Genomic DNA, 20643 nt, shown 5'->3' with positions numbered 1-20643 from the left:
TGTTATCCTCCATTTAAGCCTTTTGAGGAAACCAGCTCAGACCTTTAAATCTACCATGTCTTTATAATTTAGAAGATATTCACAAAGGCCCTACTAAGTTTTAATTTTCTGTGAATCATAGTTAATGGGAATGCAGAGGGGAAACTAGTTGAATTCATAGATGGATTTTTCACTTCCGCAATTAGTAATAAAATGAGACTTTTACCAAATCGCATTTTTACCTTTCAGGTATTTAGACTGTTTAAATATTTTGTTTAGCCAATTTTGAGATTCAGACAAAGTCAAGTAGTATTTCCTATTCAATTAGCATATCCTGCCTATGAACAAAAATTTTATCTTGTTTTCATTTTCTTCCATAAATTCCATTTAGCTGTCTTCCTTCCTAAGGTCAGAGAATAACATAAGAGCTTTAAAATCCTTTAATCACACCTGAAATCTTCTGATTTGCTTAGCATAGATCACAAGTCTGACAGTATAATTACATAGCGATTGTTTGCTATCTTTAATGATACCTTAGCTATTTTTTTATGAATACAGAGAGGGAGCCAATCAGGAAGCCACTGCAATGATTGTTCAGCCCATCACTGACAATTTGCACTTCATGATTGTAAGAGGCTTGCATCAGCGGTTCTTCAGAATATCCCCAACTTCTAGTCTTAGCTGAAATATCATGTTAGCTATGAGTTCAAGAAAAGTTTTATAAATAGTAAATAATCCTTGAGGGGCCACATCTGCAACTTTACATTTATTCAGTCACTCAATAAATACTAATGTTCCAGGCAAAATTCTAAGAGCTGGATGGAGAGAAATAAATAAAAAAGGATCCTATCCTAGGAAGTTTATGCTGTAGTTGGGGAAGAGAGACAATATAAATAAATAAGTTCCCTTCAGATACGGATACTTACGTAGATGAAATTAATGTGAGTGGCTGACCGAGACTTGGTTGGGAAGGCCTCAGAGACAAGAAACACTTGGACTGAGATTTGCATGATGGGAAGCAGGTGGTCAGGTGACAGTCTGAGGTAAGGGTGCCTCAGGAAGGAGAAGCAGCAAGTATAAACCCCTGAGACAATAGGAATGAGCTTAGGGAGTGACTGAAAACCAGAAAGAAGGCCAATGAAGTGCAATCAATGGGGCAAATAATGAAGGAAGTGAATACTGAAGAGCTAGACAGGATCTTGTGGGTCATCATAAGGAGGTTACACTTTATTCTAGCTCATTCTTGGAAGGCTTTGCAAGGTTTCAGTCATAGGATGACAAGATCTGATTAGATCTTTAAACTTATCATCCTAGATGCCATACGGAGAATGGAATTTTGGTCACAATGCAGATATAGGGAAACTAGTCAGGAGGCTGATGCAATAATCCAGAAGAAGGATGATGGTGGCTTGGCTCGGGGTGGTAGCATTGGGAATAGAAGCTTTTGAGTTCAGGTTATATGTTGGAGGTGCAATCAATAGAAGCAATTGGAATCTGGCTATGATGAAAGAGGAAAAAATAAGATTGAGTTTTAGTTTTGGTGCCTAATTGAGTAGACAGGAAAGAATTGTGGAAGAGGGAATTCTGGAGCATGGGAGAAAGCCAGTGGCTCTGTTTTGACCATGTTGATATTGAGATGCCTCTTAGACATCCAAGTAGAGATTAAGGAGGTAACGATGTGAGTATGGAGCTCAGCAGAGAGGCTGGGCTGGACATGGATTAGATTACCTGGAAGAAAGTGTAGATAGAGGAGAAAGGATGCTGGGGACAGACTATTAGAACAAGACAGCATTTCATGATCATATAGAGGAGGATTCAGCAGAGGAGGCTAAAAAGCTGAAGCTTATGAGACAGCAAGAAAATAAGGCGAGGTTGTTGTGGTTGCTGCTGTGTCTCAAAAGCCTCAAGAAGAAAGTGTTTCAAAAGGAAAGAACAATCAACCTTGTCAAATGCTGCTAAAAGCAGAGAAAATGAGGAGAGAAAACGAACAGTTCACAAGATACAGGCCATTGGAATGTGGGAGGACAGGTACAGGGAGGGGTAAATTAAAAGAATAGATGTAAATAATCTGGATCCAGGAGGGAGAAGGCTGTGCTTGGGCAGCAAGGAGACTACTGGGGGAGTCTCACTAGGGTGCGTCACTAACCCTTTTTGTGGTTGATTAGAATGACAAAATCTAGGGGCAAAACTCGGGTTTTAGAAGCAAGGGCAAAGGCCATATAACCAAACAGCCCAGACCAAATCTGCGAATGAGTAACTGGGATTTGTCAGGCTCATGGAGCGTGCTGTGTCTCAGTCCCAACACAGCCTAAAGTGGCCATGTAGCTTCTGACCTACAGAGTTAATCTGCCTGGTTTGCTAAGCTGCTGTGTCTTTCAACATGAGTCCTTCATGAGACCCTCCTCCCAAGGATGTGCTATCAAAAAGACTGACATTCCCAACTAGAGGAGAGCCATTCTTTGAGCAGGAGGATAGGAGTAGGAAAGGAGATAAGGCATAAATCAGTAATGACAATACAAGGTGGAAAGCAGAAAATGGCACCACAGCAGTGTAGATAAAAGGCTTTGGGGAGACTTGATAAGGACCCACTTGAGCAGGGACTAGAAGGAAGCAAAGATCTGGCCCTGCAGTGATGAGGGCCCTCATGTGCTAGGGAGCTGGTGAGAAGAGACTCAATGGTGTGACATGCCATTAGACTAGAAGGCCTGGTGTTAAAGAAAGCTTCAATTTTGAGTTTGTAAAGGTAGGTTTGAGTGGAATTGCAGAAAGCCTGGATGTCAGGTTAAGGGACTAGGGCTGTTTTTGCTAAGAATGCGATCCCAGGAAGGTCTATGAACAAGGAGATGATGTGAGGATCAGAATGGTAAAATCATAAAAGAAAAGTAGTCAAGCATTCAGCTTAAAAACTATAACAATATGTCTGGTGAGGTGTGCTCATAGCTTTCAAATAGATTATGTAATTTCAAACTAACAATGTGATAAAAGCAAAAATATGCATCAGGGATTTTGTGAGAATAGCTTTTCTTTTCTTTTTTCTTTGCTTTTTTTTTTTTATTTGGACTGATATTCTCCTGAAAAAAGAGGACAGGACATCTTCTACACACTTTATCCTCATCTGATTCAGAAGGAAAAGGAGGAAATCCCTCCCTCTCTTTTTTTAAATAAAAAATTGAGCTTTTCTCTCTTACCTTTTTATTCTGGCTATATCCCATATGATGAGGGGATCTCAAGCAATGGTAATTAAATATTTACCTTCTGCAAAATGGAATGACTAGAAAATATTATACTTAAAATCTCTGGTCACACCCTAATGCCATTTATATGAAGACATAAAGGAGGATTTTATTCATGTCTGACCACAGTTTCCAGAGCCTGAAGGAGACTTGAAGGATGTACGTCATACTTAATCAACCCTGCGAGTCCAAGCTTGATTTTAGCTACCTGGAAACTTAAAATTGTGTTTGCAGGACTGGGGCAGGGTTCAGCCAGTTTGAGTTGAGTGGCTGTAATAGAAGAAATATGTTCCCTTGCGCAGAATCATACAGGAGAGAATTTTTTCTAGAAACATTCCAAAAAGAGACTTACCACACTGGCCAAACCTTACTTGCCTTGGGCCACTGATCCTGTTGTTTTTGAGTTTACATAGTACATTTTCCTCTTTTCTGCACGCCTCCAAACATTGCCCTAAGATTTGTTTTCTACTTCAGCTATTTTGTATTCCCATGTTGCCAAAAAAATTTCAGTGATTGCGAAATGCCTCTTTTTGGATCTAGAAGCCTTTGGGAATTTAATATCTTCTTAAAGAAGATAACATTGAGCTGCTAAGTAAGCTGAAGTTCAAAACTGACTGAATTTTTTTGGACAAGTCTCTGGAAATTTTATTTAAAATATAATAACAGCAAGACATCTCAGTTTTTTTTCATAAATTTCTGGAAATTTTACTATACAATATAAAACTCGCAAGGCTTTAGAAACATTATTCTAGCCAGGCAGAATTCCTCATGTAGCTTCTCTTTTTTCCTTTTGATATTTCTCAATAAAAAATAAGCTCATGGGGCCAGCCCTCTGGCCTGGCGGTTGGGTTGGTGCGCTCTGCTTTGGCGGCCCAGGTTCGTGGGTTCGGGTCCTGGGAGTGGACCTCCACCACTCATCGGCCATGCTGAGGCGGTGACCCACATACAAAACAGAGGAAGATTGGCACAGATGTTAGCTCAGGGCGGATCTTCCTCAGCACAAAAAAAACCTAAGCTCAGCACCAGCAAACAGCAGCCTCAACCACGCCACACACACCTGTGTGTATATGGAGAGATGGAACAGGAGGATAACTTTTAAATCACTAAAATCTGGTTGTATCAGAACTGTAGATAAACTGAAAAATGAAAAAAATCCTTAGAGTATATTCCAAATCAAAAACTACAGATTCAGAAATAGGATACCTGGATCTGGCCCAGTGGTACTGGTTAAGTTCATGTGCTCTGCTTCAGCAGCCCGGGGTTCACGGGTTCAGATCCCAGGCATGGACCTACACATCACTCATCAAGCCATGCTGTGGTGGTGTCCCACGTATAAGACAGAGGGAGACTGGCACAAATGTTAGCTCAGGGACAATCCTCCTCAAGCAAAAAAGAAAAAAAGAGGAAGATTGGCAACAGATGTTAGCTCAGAGCCAATCTTCTTTACCAAAAAAAAAAAAAAAAGAAAAGAAATAGGATTCCTTATAATAGGAGTTATGCCAAATTTAGACATACTGGATACATTCATTACCAGGAACGGAGCTAATATAGCCATCAACTGTAAAGTGATTTTCAGCACAAGTTTGATCCAAGATTTCACTGCACATTTGCAAATCATTAGCATTTATCATGGGCCAACATTGTGGTTTGTATTGCACTTGCTTAGGAATATTGCTCCACCCTTGTCTGCCTCTCTGTCTCTCTGTCTGTGTATCCCACAGTTGTCAGTCTCTCAGATTGATTACATAGAGGAAGATCACATGTCAAGTTACATGTTTCTGGCTCATCTAGTATTTCTTCTTATGCCTCTTTATCATCTTTCTTTAGAAATTGTCAAAATTATATGTTTCTCTTCCTTTACTATTTATTTTCCCTAAATTATATGAAGAATATAATTTTCAATTTAAAATGGAAAACATATCAAGAGAAATAAAATAGATTTTTCTCAAAAGCACATATTGAGTAATAAGAACAGAGTAAAACATCTGAACATCTTAAAACTTTTAAAGGAGGGGGGAAGAGGAAACAGAGAAAACAGCACGTTATTTCTTGTGCTCAAAACAAATTATCTTGTGAACAATCATGAAAAGGACGTTTAGAGGATGCCATTTAGAAACTCACTCAAAGTGAGTTGTAGTTAAAATTCTGAACTCTAAGCTTCTTTTCTTACAATTGAAGATTTTGGAGAACATCTCACTTATCCTCAATATTAATTCCCTTAGACAGAAAAATTCTTTGAAAAGAATCTTGGAATGGACCAATTTATAGAAAATCAAAAAATTTTAATCTGTATAGCCCTTTCCAAACTGCAAAAACAATGTTGGTGAAAAGAAAAAAGTAGAGGCCTTGAAGACATTCCAACCTTGCTTCAAATTATCTGTTCCACTACTCACTAAGTGTTTGAAATGGAGCTAATAACACCCCTACATTGCTAGGATGGTCTGAGGATTAAATGAGACAATGCCTATAAAATGGCTCATGTGTAAGATCCATAGCAGGCACGTGGTAAAAAAAATATCCTTTTTTTTCTTTCCCTCCCCAACCCCACCCTCACGCCCATACAAAAAACACTACTTAAAAACTCCCCCAAAATACTTTTACACACAACAAAAAATTTCAATTTAAGTCAGAAACTAATTTATGAATACATCACAAGAACAACCATTAATATTATTCTAATATTTTAGGGTATCCTCAGATGATCTCAAAAAGGGGGCAAAGTTGGCTATGATGGCTCACCAGTGCTCTTCTTGGATCTTCATTAATGAGAGGACATTCATTACCAGGTAACTATACAGCTGTATTATATGTTATTCTACTCACCATCATTTGTGGATTATACCCCAGCACTATGTAATTCTAAGCAAAATATATGATCCACAAGATCAATAATATGAATCACCAATTGAGACATTGAATAAGAGGTTGAGTAAATGTGTTCCTACAGACTGCCAAACCACAGCCTTTCATGGAACAATCACTCATATTTCATAAATTGTGGTCTAATTTCACTAAAAGCCAAATTTCTATTTTAATAGTTGGCAAATTCTCAGGAGCAGCGTTAAGTAAAGGGTCTAAGGCTCCTCATAAATAATATGTCCAAAGAATTAGCTCAGGTGCCAAAACAGGCTTTCCTGTCCTCCCTTCTCCCTCCCTTCCTCCTCAAGACACACTTCATTTTTATTGTTTCTCTCTTGACATTAGGTTATGCACTATATGGCCAACATCCACAGCTGTTTTCTTATACACAGCAAATAACATCTCATGTTGGTTTGGGAATAATAGAGCAGAGATTGGAAAACTATAAGAGTAAAGATGAGAACTGAAGTTGGCTAAGCTAGGGCAGAAGCTGAGGAGGGGAAAGATGGATTGTTAACAAAAAAAACCAAATGACATAAAAAACCAAATGACACCGGAACTTGACCCATATCTTATGGGGAAGAGAAACACAGCCAAATAAATGATAGAGAGAAGTAGATATAAATGATGCAGGATTGGGCAATAGGAAAGCAGAAGGAACAAACATGGTCAAAAATAGAAATAAAGCCACAGCTGGAGGATAAGCAGGAAATATAAGAGGTGGGAAGAAGACATGAAGTAAAAGATAGAGGATTCACTTATTCATTCCTCATATACTTATTAACTGCTCCCTGTGGACAGACAGTCTTGTGGACCCTGAACATTCAGCAGTGTGTCAAACAAAACCCTTACCCTCATGGGGTTGCCTCCTAAAAGGGGGATACAGTCAATATGTAAGATAAATGAGTAACAATATGCACTATTAGATGCTGAAAGGTTTGAAGAATAAAAATAAAGCCAAAAGGGCACAATGAAAGCTGTGGATGGAGAACAGGGGCATTATGACTTCGTATAAGATGGCCAGGGAAGGCCTTGGTGAGGAGGTAGCATTTGGGGAACATCTTGAGGGAGGTGAGCTAGCAAGCTGCGCAGGTATCCGGCCGGGAGCATTCCAGGCAAAGGGAACAGCAGGTTCACAGCCCTGAGGCAGGTGCATGCCTATGGGTGGAGGAAGCCAGTGTGGGCAAGTGAAGTAGGAGAAAGTGAGGCCAGAGACATAATGGGGCCAGAATATGTAGGGTCTCATAGGCCGTTATGAGACTTCATCTTTCCTGCTTATAAGATGAGAAGCCATTGAAGGATATTGAGTACATGCAAGACAAGATCAGTCTGGCAGCTGCATTAAGAGCAGACTAAAGAGGGGACAAGAGTGGAAGCACAGAAATTATCAAGAAGCTGATAGTCCAGGGTGGAACCGGTGGTGGCTTGGACCAAGGTGGCAGCAGTGGAGGTAGGGAAAAAATGGTCAGATTCTGTATATATTTTGAAGGAAGGGACAATAGGATTTCCTGAAGGGTTAGAAGTGAGGTGTAAGAGAAAGAGAATAATCAGGGATGATTCCAAGGATTTTGGTCTAGAAGAATGGAGTTAACACTTTATGATATTATAAAGACTACGGAGGGGCAGATTTGGGGTAGAAGATTGAGAGTTCAGTCCTGGACATGTTACATGTGAGACTGAGTAAGATCACCGAGGAAGTAAGTGTATATAGAAAAGATTCGAGGTCCAAGGTTAGAAAAGAGTGAAATGAAGTGGGGAAAGTAGGAAACAAGAAGGCAAGGCAGAAGTACATTGAGTGAAAAGTGGGCAGAATGAATGTGGAGACTGAACAGAGGAAGAGCAGTTACATAGCAGGTAATATAATAGATGTATATATAAGACACCACTTTTGGATGTTAAGGTACCTGAAGTGTTGATGGAGATACAAGGAGAAGAGGGGAGTTGAGGAGATGGGAAATTGTAATGAAAAACGGAGAAATTTATTTTTAAAAATATTAAGTACAGATGACTGACAATGAAGGTCAGAGAAGGTAACATTCACAATAAAAGGTAAAAGGGATAGAAAGGCCCTAGAGAGGCGTAAGAGATGGACATGGTGACAGGATAGGCATCTTTCAGAGGACCTGAAAGGTGACAGTTTGGGAAGAAGAAAAAGATGACAAAAGGATGTGAGTGATCTGCCAGAAAAGCAGGAGGCAAGTGAGATTCAAGGTAGATAGATGATGGAGAAGATGGGAGAGTTTGTGATTAAAGGTTAAGAGGCTCACAAGAGTGACAGAGGTGAAGAACAGGGTGAGAGCCCAGGACAGCCACAAGAAGGTCCCCCTACCACATTTGCCTCCTCCCAAAGAAAATTACAGAAGGAAGAGAGATGTCTCTAAGCAATAGCCTGGGTCTACATCAGTGTTCCTTTTTGCATATATGCCTTCTGTGCAGCTTTAAGTTTAACCAACCAGGAAAACAAATTTACCACACTGGAAGGGAAATTCCAAGAAGAAAAAGTACACAGCATAAGAGAAGAATGTATGAACCCGTGTACATGTTTTCCTGTTATTCAACTCTGCGTGACTCAGTTCAGCTCAAGAAATCGTGGTTCCCATCTCCCGCCACCGCCCCCCCACCCCACCCCAGTACGTGGCTTTCTCACTCAAACCTTTAGACTTACCCTTAGGATCAGATTATACTCTAAACAGGTACCAGGTAACCCAAGCAGCAGCCCACAGTCTGCTGTCTGCACTCACTGGCATCTCCATGAACTAGGACCTCTCTTTCCTGACAACACCTCAAGACAGATGTCATAGAGAAGCCCCTGGGCCCTCCCTAACTCTTGTCTGCTCTTAAGGGTATTCTTAGTCTTCCCAGTCCCCACCATTTGTACACATGTGTTTCTCTTTATTCTCCAGGTTCCTCCTGGTTCTTGAACCCTCAGTTTCTCTAGAACAGCTTTCTTCCACCTTCATGGAGCTCCTAGGTCTGTTCTAAATTGATTTATGTTGATCTCATTTGTACCATGACCAGCAATGGTAACTTCTCATCCTGAACCACTACATTTCCTTCTGTTGTTCAACTGTGTAATCTCAATATGAAAATCAAGAATTTTCACTGAAATAGACACTTATTCCATACACTGGTAGTTACCAAGTCAACTTTTGTTTCCTTTGTAATATTTTATAGTTTCCCAGTCTCAGCCTCTCTTTTCCCATGAAATCCTCCCTGAACTGCAATAAGATTTTAATTAGCCTGTGCTAATTACTTGTGTATTTGTTCTTTTAAAATATTTATTTCCTAATTATGAAGGTATGGTTATTTTGATAAATTATCATATTTATATTATATGTAATTATATAATTATAAAAGCTGAGAAAATAAACATGTAGATTGAAAGAATGAAAATTACGAAAAAAAATATACTGTTTAATTTTGTCAAATTCCTCATCTTCTAAGGATTCTGTTTTGCATAGTTGAGATCATATTGTATCTTGTTTTACATACATACATGGCATTATATTACAGATATTTCCCCACACCCTTAAAAGATTTTCCTAAAGATGATTTTAATGACCTTGTAGCATTCAATGATATAGAAATGTCATAATATAATCATTCCCTTAATTTTGATCTTCAAGATGGCCCCCATTTTTTTAATACACAAGGGCTAGTTCACAGAAGTGGAATTACTGGATCAAAGCATATAAATAAATTTAATGTTACTGCTACAAATTCACTTTCTAAAAAAGTTTGATGAGTTTTCCCTCCCACCAACAGCTTAAGGCCTCCTGGCCTGTCTTTATTGTTTCGTACACAGATATTTGATTTCCCGAGGTAAAATGTAAACCCTGTGAGGGTAGGACCTAAGCATCTTTTGCATCCTGTTTCCCAAGAGTACCTGGATGACTTGGTACCTCAGATGGTTTTAGATGAAACATAAATGATTGTTTTTTATTTGAACACTTACGGAAAGTATTAGGAAAATATAACCAGTAAATGAAATTTACTTTGATTTCACAAATGTTATTGCTCAGGACAAATAAAAACTTACTTAAAAGACAAATCAACTAGAAAAATAGTAGGTGACGACAGATGATAATTGGAGTTGGCCAAAATCATGAAAGCATGACTGATTGGGTTGAACAGTCTTGCAGTAGCCCTCAGCCGGAATGCATTAATCATTTCCTACATAATACCCTTCAAGTCAGCACTCTGTTTTTTGTTTCAGCAAATCTCATGCAACTGCATACGATCAATAAACTAAGAGGTCATGATATTAATAGCACAGTAAGCAATATAACATTTCTGTCTTACTACTGGATGAAAATTCTGAGTTTAGAAAATTCCCTAGGTGAAGGGTGTTGGTCCAAGGTAGCTTCATGCTCAAACGACTAAGATTCCAGTTGCTGTTTCATTGCCTGGGGTCATCACTGCTCTGTTGCTTCGCATGGTAAATATTCTAAGTGAGCTGAGTTTAAAAGAAATGGTTCCGTATGGCTGCTTTCAAGTATTTTCATTTCAGGTCCTAGGCTGAAACCAGGGCACTTTAATGCCAACCCTGTTTTGAAAAAAGTTCAAATCCAGTTTTAAAATGCAGATCAGATTTCAGTCTCAGAACCTGTTAGGCTTTTTTTTTCCTACTTCGGAACCTAACACAAACACTTGCAGGCTACAGCTCTTCCAACAGCAGCCCACAAAGCACATGTGCATTCCTGTCCTTAGTAAAAACTTTAATTAGCACGATGTAATAAATTTCAGCAGAAAGTGCATTATTCCAAACAGTTTCTTTTTCCAAACATGTTAGCTGGCACCTTTTTGCTGAAACAAAGGAACCAGCCACCTGCACCTCTGAGCACCAATTCAGCACAAAGAACCAGTGTTCCACAGGCTGCTCCTACCTGGCTGGTGGAGCCTAAGGACAATGTTTGCCCAGGTCTCATGGCCGGGTTTTCTCTTGATCAGAGGAACTGGAGCAGATACTGTGTGCCCAGCGTGCCCTGCAGGGAGGTTTCTAGAGAGAGGGCACCACTCTCCTGAAGACCATTGGACTCTTGTCTTTAATAAAGGATAAGGGAGCCCTCTCTGACATATTTTTATAAGGAGTCAGGATTTTAAAATGAGCCAGGGGCAAAAAGTTTGAGACGTATTTAGGACCAACTCCTTTAAAATGAGAAATTTTTTTATGTGGGGATTGTTTTGAAAAAATTATTTTAAAATTCCCATTATTTATGTTTGATGTGAAAATAAAAGGAATTTTAATTTTGTGAAATTGGATATCACATCTGTTACTATGTCACAAAAAGGTCAATAATGTCTCCCCCGATATGTGAAAAGGTCATTTATTAAGTTTTCTTTATTTTTTTTTTATAATTTTATTTATTTATTTTTTCCCCCAAAGCCTCGGTAGATAGTTGTATGTCATAGCTGCACATCCTTCTAGTTGCTGTATGTGGGACGTGGCCTCAGCACGGCCAGAGAAGCGGTGCGTCAGTGCGCGCCCGGGATCCAAACCCGGGCCGCCAGCAGCGAAGCGCAAGCACTTAACCGCTAAGCCACGGGGCTGGCCCATTAAGTTTTCTTTATAGCAGATATTTTTTAATGAGCATATGTTGTCAACAATCATTAAACATATCAATATGACTGTTATTCCCAATACAATTTATTTACTCCACTTTTACCTATTTTATCACTTCAGTCCGTTAAAAGCAATAAGATCACCTGCCTGCCCAAGATACACTGAAAATATTTCAACAGAAAGTCTGATAAATGGGGCCGGCCCAGTGGCATAGTGGTTAAGTTTGCACACTCAGCTTTGGCGGCCTCGGGTTTGCAGGTTTGGATCCTGGGCGCGGACCTACACACTGCTTAACAAGCCATGCTATGGCAGGTGTCACACATATAAAGTAGAGGAAGAAGGACATGGATGTTAGCCCAGGGCCAATCTTCCTCAGCAAAAAGAGGAGGATTGGCAACAGATGTTAGCTCAAGGCTAATCTTCCTCACAAAAAAAAAAAAAAGATAAGAAAGTCTGATAAAATCAAAATTCGAAGACTCTAGAAACATGTTAACTTATGGAGTTTACTTGAATTTCTGGATATGTTAGCTAGATTGGTGAAAGATTTTTTTCCCCTCTAAAAATAGGTCAGAATTTAATTTTCTATATTTTATTCCCTAAACAAATAATTACTGAGAGCATACCATGAGCCAGAAGCTGTACTAGAAGCTGGAGAATGGAATTTTGAGCAAAAACAGACAAGAGCAGTCTGAAGCTGCAGATCTCCAACCTGCCCCTTCATCAGGATCACCTGGAGGCATGTTAAACTAACACTTGCTGGGCCCTGTGCCCAGAGTTTCTGATTCAGTGGGTCTGGGCTGGAGTGAGCATATACACGTCTCACACATTCCCAGGTGGTGCAGGAGCTACTGGTCTGGGAATCACACTTTGAGAACCACAGGTCTAAAGGCCTGTTAACAAATTGAGGTAAGTGTTCAGAAGCCAAGGAACCCAGTTTTATGAGAGGATAAGGACCTAGCCTGAGCGGGGGTGCTCCAGAGATCTGAATGAGGAGGGACCTAACAAGTTTAAGGGAGTGAGCTGGAGAGCATTCTTGACACATGGAGTCTGCCTGAAATCCTTATGGCCAGAGGGAGCACAGAGTTCCAGAAAGTGGAAGGTGTCCAGTGTGGATGAGATGCAGGACACAGGGAAAAGCATCCCTTGAAAGGAGGCTAAGGAGGAAGAGAGACCAAGCAGGGCTTTACCTGCTCTGAGAAGGATTTGGAGTTTTTATCCCAAGAGCAATGGGAAGACATTTAAGGATGTTAAACAAAGCAGATGATATGATTAGATATGTTCTGTATACTTTGTACAGAGTGTGGAGAATAGATGGAGGATGCCCAGAAGAGAAACAAGGAAGTTGCTTAATATATTTTTTCATATGTAAGGAGAATCAGTGGTCACAGTCATGGCAGCATTACAGAAGCATGAGATATGAGCCTGTGTCAGGAAAGCTCCTGTTGTTAGCTCATGCTCATGAAGACAGCCGTGAGGACCACTGACCACCTGTTGGGTTTCAGACACTCTAGTAATCATCCCAGTGATTCAAAAGACTGAAAAGCATACCAGTAAAGTAACTGAAAGACTCCATTAATAGAACAGATAGATCGTTTCCCCATCCCAAGGGAACAAGGGGCATCAGACTGTGAAGTCAAGGTATTCATCCTCAGCAAGCACAGAAGCCCCCAGCTGTTCATACACAAAGGGTGTTATTTCACAGCCAGCATGCATCTGCTCCAATCATGACTGGTGTTGCGTGGCACACCTGTGTTTACCTTTCAACTGGCTTAAAAAAATCTATAAGGCTTATATTAGAAAAACCTGAAATGAAAGTTTAATTCATGAAAAAATGAGAAGGAAGATCCCAATATAAGCTACATACCAACCTAAGTGCTCCATTCCTTCATCTTTATACCCAGCTCCATAGCAAGTCCAATCAGCTCCACCTCCCAAATCCAACCACTTCTCACCATCTAGTCCAAGCTGCCGTTATCTCTTGCCTGGACAACTGCAACAGCCTCCTAATTGAGCTGTCTGCTTCCATTCCCTGTCCTACAGTCCATTCTCCCCCGGCAGCCAGAATGTCCCTTTACAATACAAGTCACAGCATTCTGCTTGAACCTTTCAAAGGTTCCTTACCATAAGGAATCTGTAAGGCCCAATGTGATCTGGCCTGGAGGACCTGTAGAACCTCATCTTGAACCACTCTTCCCTTCTGTCTCCTTCAAACGTGCCAAGCTTATCAGGACGTGGTTCTTGCATCTCTTGCTTGGGACACTCTCCTTGACTCTTCACATGGCTGGCTCCTTCCCATTATTGAAGTTTCAGTTTAATATTTCAGGCCTCCTGATCACCCTTTCTAAAATGTCCTCTTCAGTGCACTGCATCACATGCTCATGTTGTATTGTTCTCACAGCACTTATCCCTATGGAAAATTAGCACATTTCTTTATTCGCTCTTTTGTTTCCTTCTGTCTTCCTCCTTCAGAAAGTAAGTCTCATCACTGGTTGTATACATTGCAATACCTCCAGCATCTATTAGATTGTCTGTTACACAGAAATCCCTCAATAAGTTTTTGTTGATTATAAATGAGTATGGAAGTAGCCAACCTCAAAGAACTAAATCAGGCCCTTAGTATTTTGACTTGATGTGTGTTAACCTTAAATACCGTTTCATATCTAGAGTCAAGGTAGTTATCTACATCAGGGCTCTACTTTAATGTACATACAAATTTCCTGGGGATCTTAGTTAAAATACAGACTCTGATTTCTAACAACATGTCTCCCAAGTATTCAGACAGTATTTGGATAGAAAGAGTCACTCTTAAATCCTGTAATAGGCAGAATAATGGCCTCCCAAATATGTCTACATCCTAATACCCTGAACCTATGAATATGTTACATTACATGGCAAAAGGGAATTAAGGTTGCTAATCAGCTGATGTTTAAAATAGGGAGATTATCCGGATGGGCCCAATGTAATCACAAGTGTCCTTAAATGTGGGAGAGGAGGAGAGCTATTTGAGAAGAATCCGTGTCAGAGTGATGCTAGTGAGAATGACTCTATCGCCGTTGCTGGCTTTGAAGATGGAAAAGGGGGCCAGAAGCCAAGGAACGTGGGCAGGCTCTGGAGAAAGCAAGGAAATGTATTCTCCTCTAGAGCCTTCAAGAAATATAGTCCTGCTGACACCTTGATTATAGCCAGTGAGACTTGCATTCTGACCTACAGAACCGTAAGATAACATATTTGTGTTGTTTAAGCCACTAAGCTTGTAATAATTTGTTTCAGCAGCAATAAGAAACTTGAACAAAACTCCTCCCAAGGAATACCTGAAGTAACAATGTTCTCCAGCCCCTTACTTCAGTAAGAGAGGGGGGAGGAGCAGAAGTGTTAGTAGGCCAGTTATATGTAACTTGTTAGTTTTAATTGAAGTGACCACCTATTTCAACCTGGAAAGATTTCCCTTCCTGTTAAAGAATAATATCACCTTGATTCTCAGCACCCTAAGATCTAAAAGAATATATCTCAAAGTGTGGTCCCTGGACTAACAGCATCAGAATCACCTGGGAACATGTTAGAAATGCAGATTCTTAGGACCCACCCCAGATTTAATACGAAACTTGAGGGGCACCACTCACAATGTGTGTTTCTTTTTTTTTTTTTTTTTTAATGGTCATAATAACAACAACGACTGTTATTTATTGAGCCTTTACCATATGCCGGGCACAGTACAAGCACTTCACATGTACTAACTCATCTAATACCCATAGCAACCCTATAAGGTAGGTTTACTCATCTATCAAATTACCTCCATTTGATAGATGAGTAAACTGAGGCACAGAGAGGAGAAGTAACATGCCCAAGGACACACACATATGTAGTATAAGGAATTTTGACTTAGCAGTGGACCCCTAGGATTGATTTAAAATCCTCTCACTTTACTTTTTTTACAGTTTATAAACCTACTCACCAAAAAGTTCTAGCTGTCTTAACCATTTTCATCTCTCCATATTCTCTTCTATGCTTTATTACTGTGTACACATTCTTCTAAAATGTGTTAGGATTTATTGTTTCCATGTGGTAATTTGTGGTTTGCCTTTCTTCAGTTGTAAACCATCTCCTCCCACTACTTATCTACAAACTCTGTTCTTAATGCCATTTTTCTTAGCTAAAAAATAGCATATGTTTATCCTAGAAATTTTGTAGAATACAGATATGTATGGAAAAAAATTGTTCCTAATCCTACTATCCAGAAAATAGCATTAACTTAGGTGAGATTCTTTCCATTCTTTTCTTTTTTTTTTTTAATTTTTTGTTTATTGCAGTAACATTGGTTTATAACATTGTAAAAATTTCAGGTGTACATCATTGTACTTCTATTTCTGCATAGATTACATCATGTTCACCACCCAAATACTAATTACAACCCATCACCACACACATGTACCAAATTATCCCTTTCACCCTCCTCCCTCCTCCCTTCCCCTCTGGTAACCACCAATCCAATCTCTGTCCCTATGTGTTTGTTTATTGTTGTTATTATCTACTACTTAATGAAGGAAATCATACGGTATTTGACCTTCTCCCTCTGACTTATTTCACTTTGCATTATACCCTCAATGTCCATCCATGATGTCACAAATGGCTGGATTTCATCATTTCTTATGGCTGAGTAGTATTCCATTGTGTACATATACCACAGCTTCTTTATCCATTCGTCCCTTGATGGGCACTTAGGTTGCTTCCAAGTCTTGGCTATTGTGAATAACGCTGCAATGAACACATGGGTGCATGTACCTTTACAAATTGGTGTTTTCAAGTTCTTTGGGTAAATACCCAGCAGTGGGATGGCTGGATCATATAGTAGTTCTATCCTTGATTTTTTGAGGAATCTCCATACTGTTTTCCATAGTGGCTGCACCAGTTTGCACTCCCACCAGCAGTGTATGAGAGTTCCCTTCTCTCCACATCTTCTCCAACACTTGTTGTTTCCTGTCTTGTTAATTATAGCCATTCTGACGGGAGTCAGGTGATATTTCATTGTAGTTTTGATTTGCATTTCCCTGATACTTAATGATTTTGAACATCTTTTCATGTGTCTGTTGGCCATCTGTATATCTTCTTTGGAGAAATGTCTGTTCAGGTCTTTTGCCCATTTTTTAATTGGGTTGGTAGTTTTTTTGTTGGTAAGATGCATGAGTTCTTTATATATTTTGGAGATTAAGCCCTTATCAGAAGTATGGTTTGCAAATATCTTCTCCCAATTGTTAGGTTGTCTTTTCGTTTTGTTGATGGTTTCCTTTGCTGTGCAGAAGCTTTTTAGTTTGATGTAGTCCCATTTGTTTATTTTTTCTATTGTTTCTCTTGCCCGGTCAGACGTGGTGTTTGAGAAGATGTTGCTAAGACTGATGTCGAAGAGCGTACTGCCTATGTTTTCTTCTAGAACTTTCACAGTTTCAGGTCTTACATTCAAGTCTTTAATCCATTTGGAGTTAATTTTTGTATATGGTGTAAGGTAAGGGTCTACTTTCATTTTTTTGCATATGGCTATCCAGTTTTCCCAACACCATTTGTTGAAGAGACTTTCTTTTCCCCATTGTATGTGCTTGGCTCCTTTGTCAAAGATTAGCTGTCCATAGATGTGTGGGTTTATTTCTGGGCTTTCGATTCTATTCCATTGATCTGTGTGTCTGTTTTTGTGCCAGTACCATGCTGTTTTGGTTACTACAGCTTTGTAGTATATTTTGAAATCAGGAGTGTGATACCTCCAGCTTTGTTCTTTTTTCTTAGGATTCCTTTAGCTATTCGAGGTCTTTTGTTGTTCCATATAAATTTTAGGATTCTTTGTTCTATTTCTGTGAAAAATGTTGTTGGAACTTTGATAGGGATTGCATTGAATCTATAGATGGCTTTAGGAAGTATGGACATCTTAACTATGTTAATTCTTCCAATCCAAGAGCATGGAATATCTTTCCATTTCTTTGTGTCTTCTTCAATTTCTTTCAGAAATGTTTTATAGTTTTCTGTGTACAGATCTTTCACCTCTTTGGTTAAGTTTATTCCTAGGTATTTTATTCTTTGTGTTGCAATTGTAAATGGGATGGTATTCTTAATTTCTCTTTCTGCTACTTCGTTGTTAGTGTACAGAAATGCAACTGATTTTTGTATGTTGATTTTGTATCCTGCAACTTTACCATACTCGTTTATTACTTCTAAGAGTTTTCTGGTGGATTCTTCGGGGTTTTCTATATATAAAATCATGTCATCTGCAAATAGTGACAGTTTCACTTCTTCCTTTCCAATTTGGATCCCTTTTATTTCTTTCTCTTGCCTGATTGCTCTGGCTAGGACTTCCAGTACTATGTTAAATAGGAGTGGTGACAGTGGGCATCCTTGTCTGGTTCCTGTTCTTAGAGGGATGGCTTTCAGTTTTTCACCATTGAGGATGATATTAGCTGTGGGTTTCTCATATATGGTCTTTATTATGTTGAGGTACTTTCCTTCTATACCCATTTTATTCAGAGTTTTTATCATAAATGGATGCTGTATCTTGTCAAATGCTTTCTCTGCATCTATTGAGATGATCATGTGATTTTTATTCTTCATTTTATTAATGTGGTGTATTACGTTAATTGATTTGCGAATGTTGAACCATCCCTGCATCCCTGGAATAAATCCCACTTGATCATGGTGTATAACCTTTTAATGTATCGTTGTATGCAATTTGCTAGTATTTTATTGAGGATTTTTGCATCAATGTTCATCAGTGATATTGGCCTGTAATTTTCTTTTTTTTGTGTTGTCCTTGTCTGGTTTTGGTATCAGGGTAATGTCAGCTTCGTAGAATGGGTTAGGGAGCTTCCCCCGCTCCTCAATTTTTTGGAAGAGTTTGAGAAGGATAGGTATTAAGTCTTCTTTGAATATTTGGTAGAATTCACCAGGGAAGCCGTCTGGTCCTGGACTTTTATTTTTGGGGAGGTTTGTGATTACTGTTTCGATCTCCTTACTGGTGATTGGTCTATTCAAATTCTCTACTTCTTCTTGATCCAGTTTTGGAAGGTTGTATGATATTAAGAATTTATCCATTTCTTCCAGATTGTCGAATTGGTTGGCATATAGCTTTTCATAGTATTCTCTTATAATCTTTTGTAGCAATAAGAAACTAGAACAAAACTCCTCCCAAGGAATACCTGAAGTAACAATGTTCTCCAGCCCCTTACTTCAGTAAGAGAGGGGGGAGGAGCAGAAGTGTTAGTAGGCCAGTTATATGTAACTTGTTAGTTTTAATTGAAGTGACCACCTATTTCAACCTGGAAAGATTTCCCTTCCTGTTAAAGAATAATATCACCTTGATTCTCAGCACCCTAAGATCTAAAAGAATATATCTCAAAGTGTGGTCCCTGGACTAACAGCATCAGAATCACCTGGGAACATGTTAGAAATGCAGATTCTTAGGACCCACCCCAGATTTAATACGAAACTTGAGGGGCACCACTCACAATCTGTGTTTCAACTAGCGCTTCAGGTAATTCTGATGCTAGCTCCAGGCTTAGAACCATCTAACATAATCCTATGTCCCATCGTGTTTCATGTTGTCCAAACAGATAGGGGCACACAATTTTTCTGTAGCTTTCAAACGGTAATTTCTTGGGCACTGAGTGTTTCTTATCTGTCCTCTCCAAAACAATCAGCTACAACGAGAAATAGACTATTTCATCAAAGTGGAGGTAGTTTCAAGTCTTTGCTTTAGATTAGAACAGAAATATAAAAATCGGTACTGATTTGTGAATAGTGTTAGGGTTGTGAACCAGAGACCATACTTCTCTGTATTTCAGGCCAGAGAAAGAAATTATAGATCATAGACTTCCCTCACTCTTTTGGCCCTGTCCACAAACTGCTTGGGCTGCTCCTAGGAAGGGAGCTGCGTGTGATAACAGAAACCAAGGTCTGATACAGAAGCAGCTCATTGCAGCCGCCAACTGGAATAATAGGTTGTGAATTTTTTAAAAAATAATCTTTTTTGTAAAAATCTTTAGAAACCAAACCATAAAGGGAAAGGGAGTAGATAAATGTCTCCCCTCATCTGAGGTTGTTGGAAAGCATGCTAGTGTGTAAAATATCAAACACTGATATTTACACTTATAAAGGGATTCTCTTAAAAATCGGGTACCAGATCTAGAGCACATTCCTGTTTTCTTCAGAAGCACTAGCATTTTAATAAACGATACAATCCTTCTTTGCCTCTCCCTTTTTAACTCCTCTTCCATGTCTTATCAACATCTAGTGACATTGTGCTGAGTGGCTAAAGCTCTTCTTTTATATTATGGTGGAGTTCTCATAATCAAGAAAACATTTTGGGTGTGTTCCTTTGTTTTGTATCTACCAACTAGCCATCACTTCAAGCTTCTTTTTAGTACTGTGAGGTTATTCCTTAATCTTTAATCCTTTTGCTTTTATCTGAGTTCTAGGAGTTGAGGACCTGAGAGAAGCTGACACTTCTATCCACTAATGGCTCCTGGGCCACTTTTTACAGGGGTAATCTTTAAAAGATGAATGCCCTAGAAAATATGAAAATTACAAAATGAGGAAAAGCAGGCAGAGGGTAGTTATGTGGTGGAGGTGAGACAAGTCTGGTTATAGTACCTTACTGATTAGATTACTAATGGATTTCGTGAACCTCCCAGGTCCTTTTTATTATCAGTCTTCACCACTGAAGAGAGACTTAGGGTCTTAGAATAGAAATGCTTGGAAGAACAAAGCCAGCAAATCACAGGCACCATCATCCCCACAACCAGCAAGGATTAATGATATATTAGCAGAGTTGCTGGAAATGTTAGAACCTTCCTGTTCTGAAAAGGGCAACCCCTTCAAAGGAAGTCAGGAGAGTTAGACAAATGTGGAACGCCCTGATCACTTAGCATTTGAATTTTTACTTCAATCAAGATAGCCCTCCTCTTCCCAACTTCTCAGTTTTCAAACTGTGGAACCCAATCCCTTCCTTTGCAATGGAAATGTGAATAACCTACT

The 20643-nt window shown here is 39.3% G+C and overlaps 1 protein-coding gene across 2 annotated transcripts in view; it reads left to right on the top strand.

The window, feature by feature from the left end:
- RASSF6 (Ras association domain family member 6) overlaps positions 1-20643 on the top strand; it is a 56428-nt gene that overhangs the window by 5360 nt on the left and 30425 nt on the right. For both annotated transcript variants that reach the window (XM_087434429.1, XM_014788009.2), the window contains exon 2: positions 5900-5998. In XM_087434429.1, coding sequence (XP_087290555.1) covers positions 5900-5998 — 99 coding nt within the window. The remainder of the gene's footprint in view (positions 1-5899; positions 5999-20643) is intronic.

This window comes from Ceratotherium simum, chromosome 8 (genome assembly GCF_057802395.1).
Source record: "Ceratotherium simum simum isolate JZ-2026a chromosome 8, ASM5780239v1, whole genome shotgun sequence".
In the NCBI taxonomy this organism is placed as follows: Eukaryota; Metazoa; Chordata; class Mammalia; order Perissodactyla; family Rhinocerotidae; genus Ceratotherium; species Ceratotherium simum.
The sequence above is the reverse complement of the archived record's forward strand: the minus strand, read 5'-3'. Positions and strand labels throughout refer to the sequence as shown.